The 12260-nt window shown below is 49.2% G+C and overlaps 1 protein-coding gene across 4 annotated transcripts in view; it reads left to right on the plus strand.

Moving 5' to 3' along the window:
• The window catches only part of PGPEP1 (pyroglutamyl-peptidase I), a 37361-nt gene extending 33281 nt beyond the window's left edge, over positions 1-4080 (plus strand). For 3 of the 4 annotated variants that reach the window (XM_003796563.3, XM_023517180.1, XM_023517179.1), the window contains one exon: positions 1775-4080. In XM_003796563.3, coding sequence (XP_003796611.1) covers positions 1775-1967 — 193 coding nt within the window. In that variant the 3' untranslated portion in view covers positions 1968-4080. The remainder of the gene's footprint in view (positions 1-1774) is intronic. The other variant, XM_012809466.2, reaches the window with a different exon arrangement.
• The last annotated feature ends 8180 nt before the right edge of the window (positions 4081-12260 follow it).

Raw genomic sequence — 12260 nt, forward strand, 5'->3', positions numbered from 1 at the left:
TTTTTTGGTTGCAGCCATCATTGTTGTTTGGCAGGCCCGGGCTGGATTCAAACCCGCCACCTTAGGTGTATGTGGCTGGCGCCTTAGCCACCTGAGCCACAGGCGCCGAGCCCACCTTGACTTCTTAATACTGTGTGCACTGTCCAGTTCAAAGGGTGGCAAGTGGTAAATTCAGCTGACTGAATGAAGGAGTTTTTGAATTTACCATCAGTCTCTTTTTATTTTTTATCAGTAACAAGGTCTTGCTCTGTCACCCAGGCTGGAGTATAGTGATGAGATCATAGCTCACTGTAACCTCCAACTCCTAGGCTCAAGTGATCCTCTGGCCTCAGCTTCCTGAGTAGCTGAAATTATGGAATGAGCTACCATGCCTGGCTAATTTTTAAATTGTTTTAGAGATAGGCATCTGTTATGTTGCCTAGGCTGGTCTTGAACTCCTGGTCTCAAGCAATCCTTCAATTTTAGCCTCCCAAATTATGATTACAGACTCAGCCACTTATCCCAGCCAGTCCTTTTTTTTTTTCTTAGGGAAAGAGTCTCACTTTGTCACCCTGAGTAGAGTGCTGTGGCATCACAGCTCACAGCTATCTCCAGCTCTTGGGTTTGGGCGATTCTCTTGCCTCGGCCTCCTAAGTAGCTGGGACTACAGGCACCCACCACAATGCCCAGCTATTTTTTTGTTACGTTTGGCCAGGGCCAGGTTCAAACCTGCCACCCTCAGTATATGGGGCTGGCGCCCTCCTCACTAAGCCACAAGCGCCACCCCCTTTTTTATGAATTTTTAATCACATAGATAATTCTAGATTGTATCCTCATACATTCTCATTGTGAAAAATTCTCTTGCCCTCCCTCTTTCCCTATAAGTGACATCTCTGATAATTCAGAAACTTGAACCATGGACCCTCCTCCTCATCTGCATGCTTCCATACACATAGAGATCTCTTGTTGTGTAGGTTTAGGATTGTGCTTTATTTTGCTTTGCTTTTACATGGATGGAGTCACAGGGTGTGCATTTTCCTGAGAATTTCTTCTCGGTTTTTACTTGTGCACACTCAGCATGTATCTTGGAGAATGCTCCATTTTCTCTTTGTCTCTCTTTTTTCCCCCACTTACCCAATGATGGACAGTTTTTCATTTTCTTCTGACCTATCATATTCCTTATAAATGGCTTTGTAGTAGTCCACGGTGCAGATAAACCCGAGTATACTAAGCCACTCTGCATTTAGGTTGCTTTCTCTTTTTCTGCTTTTGTACATAAAGATGCAGCAGTGAACATCCTTATTTGTGTTTTCTTGTGCCCTCATCCAGATGGTTCCTGATGGTAGATTCTAAAAACTAGACCTACCAAATCGTAAAGTCTGGGGAATTATAATTTTTTTTTTTTTTTTTTTTTTGCAGTTTTTGGCCGGGGCTGGGTTTGAACCCACCACCTCTGGCATATGGAACCAGCACCCAACCCTTTTGACCCACAGGCACTGCCCTGGGCAATTATAATTTTACTAGCCTGTCAAATTGCCTTCCCTAGGATGACAACCGATTTTCATTCCCACTAGCATCTCACTCTGCCCGCTTCCCCACATGTGTGATAGCACTGGGAGTTATTGGGTATTTTCATTTTTGTCCAACCTAAGGAGGGAGAGGTGATATTTCTTTCTGTGGGTTTCTGGTAAGGTTGGAGGTCTTCGCTTGGATGGAGGCTAGCCTATTGGTCCATGTACTGATGCTCTGACCCTGTTTTGGTCTCTCTCCCGCCTCCCCATGCCCTGCGGCCTAGGTATCTCTGTGACTTCACCTACTATACCTCTCTGTACCAGAGCCATGGCCGATCAGCCTTTGTCCACGTGCCCCCACTGGGCAAACCATACAATGCAGACCAGCTGGGCAGGGCACTAAGGGCCATCATTGAGGAGATGCTGGATGTCCTGGAGCAGTCAGAAGGCAAAATCAACTATTGCCACAAACACTGAGGGCCTTCTTGTCTCCCAAGACCTCATACTGCTGGCAATCCCAAGAGGGACGTCCACCCTCCAGGGCCTGGCCAGGAAAAACAAGCTTGTCAGCTGGGGATCCAATTTGGATGAAATATTCTGATGTATACACCTCCTCTTCCTTCTCTGCAAAAGCTCTGGTTGACTTGAAGGAAGTGGCTGAAGATTTTTTTCTCCATTTCCCCTTGCATTTGGGAACACAGCTGCTATGGCCGGGGAGGCCAACCACCGAGTCCAGATTTCCATGGAGAATCTTGGTCTTTGCTCTGCAGTGCCGCCTGTTCATCTGGTTTTCTGAATTTGTTGATAAAGGAATTCCAGAGTTCACTTTATATCCATGACTGGGTTTTCCCACATTTAAAAACCTCATGAAGAGTCTTTGCCTTTGAACTGAGCTATGCTCCAACAGTTCGGCAGCCCCAGAAAAGGCCGCCTTGGGATATGGCTTGACTTTTTTCTTTCTCTCATATTCTCTTTTTAAAACCAATAGCACTAGTTTGGGCAAGGAGTAATTTATATTCTCTTTGGTTCAATGCGGGCTTTAGTCAACAACAAAAGGGTCTTTTCCTTCTCTTGGGGTGTGGCTCCTTCTGCCTCCTGCCCTGAAAATTGGACTTATGATGCCACACCTTTATTTCGGGGCCTTGTTTGCTCAGGATATGGAGCTCATGGTCAGGTCACTGGGTGAGATGTTCCCCCAGGTGTGGCCATAAAGTGCTCAACCCTTTCAACCCTGAAGTTATGAGCTATCCCACAGAGACAGGGCCACCAGTGGGAAAGCAGATTTTGTCTGCATTTGACTTTTTGTTTTAAATATGTAAAATTTCATAGCAACAGAAAACCCACCCAACATCTGGCCTGGATTTGTAAGGTCTGGCTGAGGAGGGTGAGCTTCTTGTTCTCCTTAAAGGGGGCTCCATAAAATGTGGGCCTGGGGCCTGGGGTTTGCAGAGCTCAGCATGTCTGGGCATGTTCAAGCAGGAGGGAGACGCGGAAGCTGACAGGTTTTTCTGTAGTGGTTTTTGGATACTCGCCCAGGAATCAGGAGTATATTTTTATTCTCTCTCTGCCAACTTTGAACTTACCGGGCAAGGACAAGAGTGACGTCCCTCAGGAGATAGCCAAATTTAGCAGGATAGCAACACCCATTAGAGAGGACAGCCACGGCAACAGTGAAGCCAGCTAAGCAAAATGCACATTTGAGAAACCATTTTCTACTTTTTGGAGGAAACATGGTTTTGCCACTTCCTCTGAGTGTGACACGGCTGGAATCTGATTCCATGTTGGATCCTACTGGTGTTTCCCTGACATTCATTCTTTTAAAAATAGCTGAGATTTTTTTTGTTTTGTTTCATTTTCTTCAACACTCACCTCCCTTTTTTCCGGTTCCAACACTTAGCTCCTGACTTTGCTAAGCTGCTGTACCATTTGGGAACTGGGTTGACAAGTTTCTATGAAATACATTTTCTGAGTCTGGGCTTTCTCTGGAGGGGAAGGTGGGTGCTGGTAGGTGACTTGGTATGGGTGCCTGGCAATGCATGTGGACTGCCAGAAAATGGTCAGGACTCTGCTGTTCCCTCCAAGGCAGCCCATCCTTTTGCTGAAAACATCCTCTCCATGTCCCCAGTCTGGGCTCCAGGTCTCCTGAGAAATCTGGAGTGTGGGATGTTACCACATCTGCCCGGCCAGCTTCTGGGAATTGGATTCGTGGCACTTTTAAATGTAGGGAACAATTCAAGATTCAGGGATTCCCCACAGGTCAAATACTCTTAGGCTTCATCTAGCTCTTTTCCTCAAATGTCTGATCTGTGGGACTTGAAGGAGAAAATGGGTCTAGGCAAGATAGGGAAAGAAGAGGGGCTGGGAGTTAGCCAGGTCCGGTCAGGCTCAGCTAAGGCTCAGCACCTGCCCCAGACTCCACATTTTCATCTTTCTTGGGTTCTCACTTCACCTCTGTATTTAAAGCATTGCGTGACTTAGCTCTGTAGAGACAGAACTTGTCCAATTGTGAAATGCGTGTGTGTCATCTTCATTTTCCTGTGATGGTTTAGCATTTCCTCATAAAGCTGAACTAAAATCTTGCCCTCCTTCATCATGCACAACGTTGGGCTCATTTTTATTTTCTCTTTGTTAATTTTTTTTTTTTTTTTGAGATAGAGTCTCACTCTGTCACCCTGGGTAGAATGCCGTGGTGTCACAGCTCACAGCAACCTCGAACTCTTGGGCTAACGCAATTCTCTTGCCCCAGCCTCCTAAGTAGCTGGGACTACGGGCACCCACCACAACGCCCGATGGCATTGTTGTTGTTGTTGCAGTTGTCATTGTTGTTTAGCTGGCCTGGGCCAGGTTCAAAACCACCAGCCTAGGTGTATGTGGCCAGCGCCCACCTCACTGAGCTACGGGTGCCATCCTCTGTTTGTTAAGTTTTTAAAAATTCTTTTTCTTTTGGTAGAACTCACTTGTGCACTCCATGGCATTTCTGTGTGTCTTTGGTGAGTCTGGACTTAAAATGTCCTCATTTAAAGGAGAAGGGGAGACCAAGTCCCATTCCCTCTCTCTCTAATTTTCAGAGCCAGGAGAGGAGTGAGCAGCAGAGGATGGTCTGTGAAGTGGGCAGCACTTGGCAGATGTCAGGGAGAGAGGTGGAGTGATGGAAGGACAGGCTGAGGGACATAGTGGGAGGCTTGGTGGGAAAGGTAAGAAATCATGAGGGGGTGGGATGCTTTCCCTGATGAGCCCATGGAAGGTGCTGAACCAGGGTGCAGGGACAGTGACTGGGCCATCTGGTGTCCTGACCAGCCAGGTGATGGCATTGTGTTTAAGATGCCAGAGTTTGTGCACCTTTATTCCTTTATACCAGCACTTCTCAACTTGTGGGTTGCAATCCCTTTGAGGGTCGAACGACCCTTTCCCAGGGGTCGCCTATGACCATCCTGCATATCAGATATTTACATTATGATTCATAACTAGCAAAAGTACAGTTATGAAGTAGCAAGGAAAATAATTTTATGGTTGGGTGTCACCACAACATGAGGAACTGTATTAAAGGATTGTGGCATTAGGAAGGTTGAGAACCACTGTTATATACCTTCCCTCTGCTCCTCAGTGTCCCTCTCCCTACCAAAAAGAAGGTCAGTGGCGGGGTGGTGCCTGTGGCTCAAGGAGTAGGGTGCTGGCCCCATATACCGGGGGTTCAAGGCCAGCCCCAGCCAAAACTGCCAAAAAAAAAAAAGAAGGTCAGTGGCATGTGCATGAGAATGGAGCTTAAAAAAGAAAGAAGACAGAGGAGAAAGGAAAGAAAGGCAGAGATTGGAGGTTGGTAGGCTGAGCTAAGTGGCACAGAGGGCATCTGCTCCATCAAGGGGCAGAACAGCCAAGACCCCCAAGGCCCTGCTTACAGGGGCAGGTCTGGGCTGGAATGGGGCAGAGGACAGAGGGGCTGATGTTGAGGTTTTCCCATCAGAACCAGATCTTTGGAGGAAAATGTCCCAGATGGCAGAAGTTTCAGTAAGGAACATAATCCTCTGCTCTGCTCTTTCCTGGCATGGAAACATCTAGAACAGAAGGGATCCACTATGGGGCTGAGGGGAGACAAGTCTGGAAAAGGAGATTCAAGATGCCTTTTTTCTTAAGGTTTCTGCCGGGGAGCGAGACCAGCTGGTGTACATACACCCCACATGCTGTGTTCCCAGGGGTGACCAGGCGTGGAGGGGGATGCAGGCAATGGCTTGTATAAATCTGCCCCTCTTTCCGGCCCCTTGTTGGCTGCCACTGTCTAGACTGTTGACCTTTGACCGCCCCTCCCCTTCGAGTGTCTGAACCAGAAGTCCCTTTCCAGGATGGCAGGACAAAGCCCCATTCTTCCCCATGGTTCCAGCCTCTACCTTCTGGAAGCTCTTGTGATCCTGCAGCCAGTGGCCATAGAGGCAGAAACAGGGTACCTCTTTGCCATGTTACCCTGCGTAGCCACAAATCTTAGGGCACAGGGGGCAGAAAAGGGCTTTGTTTTTATATCCAAGATATTCTTTCTCTTCACCAGGCACAAGTGCCTCTTAAGGGCCTGGGGCTGCTGGCTGGGAGCATTATTGCAGCGAGGAGGCAGGTTGAGGCCAGAGTTCCACTTAGACTCTTAGCAGAGTGGCATTTGGAGTAGGCAAGCATGCCCCTGGTTTCAGGGACAGTTGTCACAAGCTAAGCATCAAACCCCAAACTGCTCCTCCTCCCCCAAATCCTTTCCCCTAGTCTCTCCCTGGAGACCCACAGAAGTGCCTGCCTCTTTAATACTCATGAAGCACAAAGAAAGGGACAGGAATCAGCCACCAGAAGGAGGCCATGGCTCCTGACTACCCAGGCCCAATCAACCCAGCTACTTGCAGAAGTGTGATCTGGGGCCCAGGGCTTTTGTGTCCTGACATTTTGTCTTAAGGAAATCCCCCAGGGAGCCAGTTTTGAATCAGGCTGTCTGCTGGCCAAGGCCTGCTGTGTCCCAGCTCTGGCTGGAGACCAAAAAGGCCTCATCTGGGCCTTAGGAAGTGGGGTTCACTTTCTGCTTGCCCAGGGAGTACCTGGCTTCTTGTGGGGACTTCCCCTTATAACTCAGGATTTTTATCTTGTCCTAAATTTCGCTCTAGGAGAAAATCTCTTTCTACTCAAGGTAACTGTGTTTTCTGTCCCCAAAGGAGGGCTCAGCCCCTCCAGCCTCAGCATGGCTTTTCCCTGACCCTCAGAACTCTGGCCAGTGCCTTGACTGAAACCCCTGTATCTGGGATCCCCAGGCAGAGAAGGGTCTGCCGGACTCTGCTTGGGTCTGGGCCCCAGAGACCCCAAACTTCACCCCCCAGAAAGCAAATAAAGCAGTTGAAATATGTCATTTTCTGTGTGTCCTTTTGTGAGATCAGACTGTTCACCATGGTCTCAGAGTTTTCTATCTTCAGTGAGTGATCTGGTGCTTGGCTGGTGGCAACTGGTGAGAGTGTGCGCTGAATGAATAATGACAAGAGGAATTCTGCACGAAGTGTTCCCCTGCCTCAAAAGCAGGGGCCTTTGTTCTGATGTGCAGAGAGGTTGGGAAACTTGTGGGTGGTCACGCAGCAAAGGGGGGCAGATGCTGGGATTTGAACCATGACCTATGTCGACTTCTGGTGTGTACAAAATCCCCATCCTAACAGGGGATGACATTGCCACTTATAATAGGGAAACTGAGGCTCTGCTAGTTGAAGCACCTTGTCCTCAATGTGAGGGTGGAATGTGAACCCAGGCCGGCTTATCAGGAGAGCAACTCACCTGCTCACATCCTTGATTCTTTTTGTTTTTTTGTTTTTGAGACAGTATCTCACTGTGTTGCGCAGGCTGGAGTACAGTGGCATCATCATAGCTCACGACAACCTCAACTCCTGGGCTCAAGTGATTCTCATGCCTCAGCCTCCCAAGTAGATTGGATTACAGGCACACACCACCACATCTGGTTAATTTTTGTATTTTTTGTAGAAAATACATGGGCGGTGCCTGTGGCTTGGTGAGTAGGGTGGGGGGATTCAAACCCAGCCCCGGCCAAACTGCAACAACAAAAAAATAGCTAGGCATTGTGGTGGGCACCTGTAGTCCCATCTACCCAGGAGGCTGAGGCAAGAGAATCACCTAAGCCCATGAGCTGGAGGTTGCTGTGAGCTGTGATGCTACAGTACTCTACCAAGGGCGACAAAGTGAGATTCTGTCTCTAAAAAAAAAAAGAAAGAAAGAAAGAAAGAAACAGGGTCTCACTATGTTACCGAGGCTGATCTCAAACTTCTGGCCTTAAGTAAGCCTCCTACTTAGGCCTCCCAAAGTGCTAGAATTATGGGTGTAAACCACCGCGCCTGGCCCTTGAGTCCTTTTTATATGGAGGATCCTTTCTCCAAAACCCACCACCCTCCTCTTGCCTCCTTGGCCCCATAGGAGAAAGAAAAAAATGTTGCTTCCCTCTGTCCTTCTAGTTTCTTTGGCTGGTCTGCAAATTAAATTGATGTAAGATGGATTAACAGGACAAAAACAATTTAAATCACGTCCATAAACACAGGAGGCCCACAAAATTATGAGACTCAAACAGCCAGATGATTAAGGTTTGTATATCACCCTGGGCTTCAGAAAGAACTTGGTGCTTGGGGTTTGGGGGAGGCAGGGGGATGGAGACACTTTATGGGACATTGAGGTACAGAAATGCCTGGTGAACAAAGGTTGCCTTGTCCTGCTAATAAAATCTTTCAGGTGATAAAGTTGTCTTAGAGCAACTCTGTTCCTGGAATACCTATATTACTAATGAAAATTGCCTTTATAGGCTCAGCACCCGTAGCTCAGTGGCACCAGCCACATACACCAGGGCTGGCGGGTTCGAAACTGGCCGAGCCTGCTAAACAACAACGACAACTACAACAAAAAAATAGCTGGGCATTGTGTCGGGTGCCTGTAGTCCCAGCTGCTTGGGAGGCTGAGGCAAGAGAATCACTTAAGCCCCAGAGTTTGAGGTTGCTATAAGTTGTAATGCCATGGCACTCTACCAAGGGCGACATAGTGAGACTCTGTCTCAAAAAAAAAAAGAAAGAAAATCGCCTTTATAGATATGTTTCTTTTATAGACAGGCAGTTTTTTTAGGGTGACTCCTATATTTGCAGTTTCTCAAAATAACCAACTCAAAATGATCAATATACCAAAGAGGTGAACTTAGCCTATTACGGTCTCCTATAGTCGTATTTTGGGGTGATGAGTCCTGATCTGTAATAGCCCAGTGGGAACCTCTGTCTCCCCTTGGCTGTATTGATTGGAGGGGGAAAAAACCCTGACTCCAACAGTACCTGACAAGTTGCAGGCAGAGGGGGGTGACCTGCATGGAGGTACTGACAATGGGTCACATGGGAGAGGTAACAAGGACAGACTGGGCAGGGCCTCAGCTGGGGAGAGGTCCAAGTGTTATTCTGAGGGCGATGAGAAGTCAAGGGAGGGAGTGACCTGGGCCTCCCTGTGCTTTCCTGACCCTTGGTTTATCCCTACCTCAGGGGGCTTTTTGTGAGAATTTGATGCAGTTCTGCTTTTACAGGTCTTAGTTTGGAGCCTGTCACATAGCTGCTGCTTACTAATACAATTATCATTACCTCCTCCTCTGGGAAGTCCACCTGGCTAGCTGCCCGGCACATCCTCTGGCTCCCATTGCTTGGCCACCAGGGAGCCCCCTATCCCTGCACTCTGGGTTGTAACCCCCTGTTTCCTTCCATGAGAAGATGAGTGGGTCTGACTGGGGCCCCTTCTGTGTCTCCCATGCCCAGCACAGCGCCAAGGGCATGGCAGCAAAGGAGAGGAGGGAGTGGAGATGTGAGTTTTGGGATCCCATCTTGTGGCCGGCAGGGGGTGCAGTGAAGCAGCTGGCCTCCTAGGAGTGAAAGACACCAGGGAACACCAGGTTCTTGGAATCATGGGATCCCTGCCTTAGGAGGCCCCCATGCCATGGCTGCACCACTCACTCAGGAAGTGTCTACTCTGTGCTGTAACCTGGGCTGGGGACACAGCAAGGATCAGGCAGCTCTCAGGCTAGGAGTATAGCAGGGCGGACCAGCTGTGATTAGGGGTCTTGGGGCACACAAGTAGCTGAAGAGTCTGAAGCAGGGGCTGGTGAAGCTCATGTCCAGGTGGGACTGGGAGAGGCCCTGCTTGGCTCCATTCCAAAGGGTTTCTCTCAGCTCAGGTCTTGGTCTCCATTATTGCCCTTCCAGCCTCAGCCCTTGCACCCCATTCTGACTGCTGGGTCTCTCACACCCTTCATGGCTCCCCTTTGCTCATGAGAGAAAGCAGGACACCTCTACCAGACATTAGAATCCCTATTTCCTCATTTCTTTTCTCTTTTTTTTCCCTTTGCAATAGTCTTTCTCTGTCACCCAAGCTAGAGTACCATGCCCTCAGCCTAGCTCACAACAACCTCAAACTCCTGGACTCAAGTGATCCTCCTGCCTCAGCCTCCTGAGTAACAGGGCCTATAGGCACTTATCACAACACCAGGCTAATTTTTTTTCATTTTTAGTAGAGACAGGCTCTCCCCCTTGCCCAGACTGGTCTCTAACTCCTGAGCTCAAGGGATCCTGCCACTTCAGCCTCCCAGAGTGCTAGGATCACAGGCATCTGTCAACCCACCTGACCCTATTCCCTCATTTTTGCTGAGCCCATTTCTGCTGTCTCCATTTGCTCCATCCCCTCTTCCTGGACAGCAACTCCCCACATCCCTCACTGATTCTTGGAGGACTCCTATGTATGCCTCAAAATCCAAGTTTTGGGGGAAGATGCTGAGAATATCTTGAGACGTTTCTGACTGGGACAGCCCTGGGGAGTGGAGAGAGGTTCAAAGTTCAGCACCAGAAATCTCAACCAAGTCCTGCCATCTTCCTTCCTGCTCTCTCTCCCACTCTGGCAACTTGCCCCTGGTCAATCAGCAGCTCCTACAAGGAGTGCCTCAGACCTGCCCAGACATGTCCAGGTCCCCCGGAAGCTGGGAGGGGGGGGTCAGCCTGCCACCTCCCCCCACTGCACTGATGAGAGACAGACAGGGATGCACAAATGCGGAGGAGAGAGAGAGAAGAAAGCTGGGAACTTCCGGGACATTTTTGACTTCGAGGTCCTATATTTAGTGCAAGAACATCGAGGGGCAGAGAGGGTCCTAGACAGCCAAGGATGAGGATTTGGGATGTTAGGTGACCTGGATGGCTCAGGCATGGGGCTGGCCTACTCTGGGCCTCAGTTTTGCCCTGTGACACAGAGCACAGCCAAGTCCTGGTACCCAGCAGATGCTTCACAAGTGCACACTGATTAGCAGAGTTCTTATGGGATCGACCGTGCAAACCAGGGTGCCGGTGCAGGGTGTGTAGGGGTGAGGGCCAGTGTCACTCTGCTGATGGGTTCCGGGCAGGAGGCATGTGAGGAGGGCTCAGCTGACCCACTTCCTCCCCTGCTCAAGCTGCCCATGTGCGCCCTGTTGGCCAGGAAACTGCACAGCTGGTCCCAAGGGCTGAGTTGACCACTTCCGCCCCCCACAAGCCTGGTCTGCTGACTTACACTCAGCTGCCCTGTCGTCTCCCCCATTGCCCCACAACACTTTCGGGGGGAGATGGGGATCTGGCCAGGGCCCAGAATGGGAGGGAGGTCAGGACTGGGAAGAATTGTGCTGGAGAACAAAGTTCCAGCCTTAACTGCCTGGCAGATTCAAACCTGCCCTCTGCAAGGAAAACAATTTCTCAAAAATTGGGGGACCGGGGGGTGTTCGACAGCAAATTAACCTCAATCAGAATTTCAAACTTTTTTTCTTTTTTTGAGACAGAATCTCAGTACACCCTCAGTAGAGTACTATGACATCACAGCTCACAGCATCACTTAAGTGATAAAGCGATTAAACACTTAGGCTTAAGTGGTTTTCTTGTCTCAGCCTCCCAAGTAGCTGGGACCACAGGCGCCTACCACAACACCCAGCTATTTTTTGTTGTTGTAGTTGTAGTTGTAGTTGTAGTTGTTATTGTTGTTTGTCAGGCCCGGGCCAGGTTCCAACCTACCAGCCCCAGTGTATGTGGCTGGCACCCTAACCACTGAGCTACAGGCGCCGAGACAGTTTCAAACTTTTGGGTGTCAAGACATCCATAAAGAAATTGAAGGGGCGGTGCCTGTGGCTCAAAGGAGTAGGGCGCTGGCCCCATGTGCCAGAGGTGGCGGGTTCAAACCCAGCCCCAGCCAAAAAGTGCAAAAAAAAGAAATTGAAAAGACAAGCTATGGGCTGAGAGAAGTTATCTGCCATACTTTAACTGACTGAGGTGAAGTTTCCAAAACATCTGATGGCCTCACAGATACCACTAGACAGAAAAATTGGCATTAGCTCTTAGGGCTGCCATAATACTAATGACCACAAACTTACAGACTTAAAACATAAATCTATTATTTCATAGTCCTGGAGGCCCACAGTCCAAAATCAAGATGTCCGCAGAATTGGTTCTTTCTGGAACTCAGAACACGATACCCCCAAAGTCTGGCCTTTCCCATGCTGAGTACTTTGAACTAAAGATAAGAAGGGGACAGAAGGCTCGGCACCTATAGCTCAACCGGCTAAGGCACAGCCACGTACACCTAAGGTGGCCGGTTCGAATCCCCAGCCCGGACCCGCCAAACAACAATGACGGCTGCAACCAAAAAAAAAAATAGCCGGGCGTTGTGGCGGGCGCCTGTGGTCCCAGCTACTTGGGAGGCGGAGGCAGGAGACTCGCTTGAGCCCAG

Source organism: Otolemur garnettii, unplaced genomic scaffold (genome assembly GCF_000181295.1).
Source record: "Otolemur garnettii isolate 467f Iridium unplaced genomic scaffold, OtoGar3 scaffold00105, whole genome shotgun sequence".
Classification (NCBI taxonomy): Eukaryota; Metazoa; Chordata; class Mammalia; order Primates; family Galagidae; genus Otolemur; species Otolemur garnettii.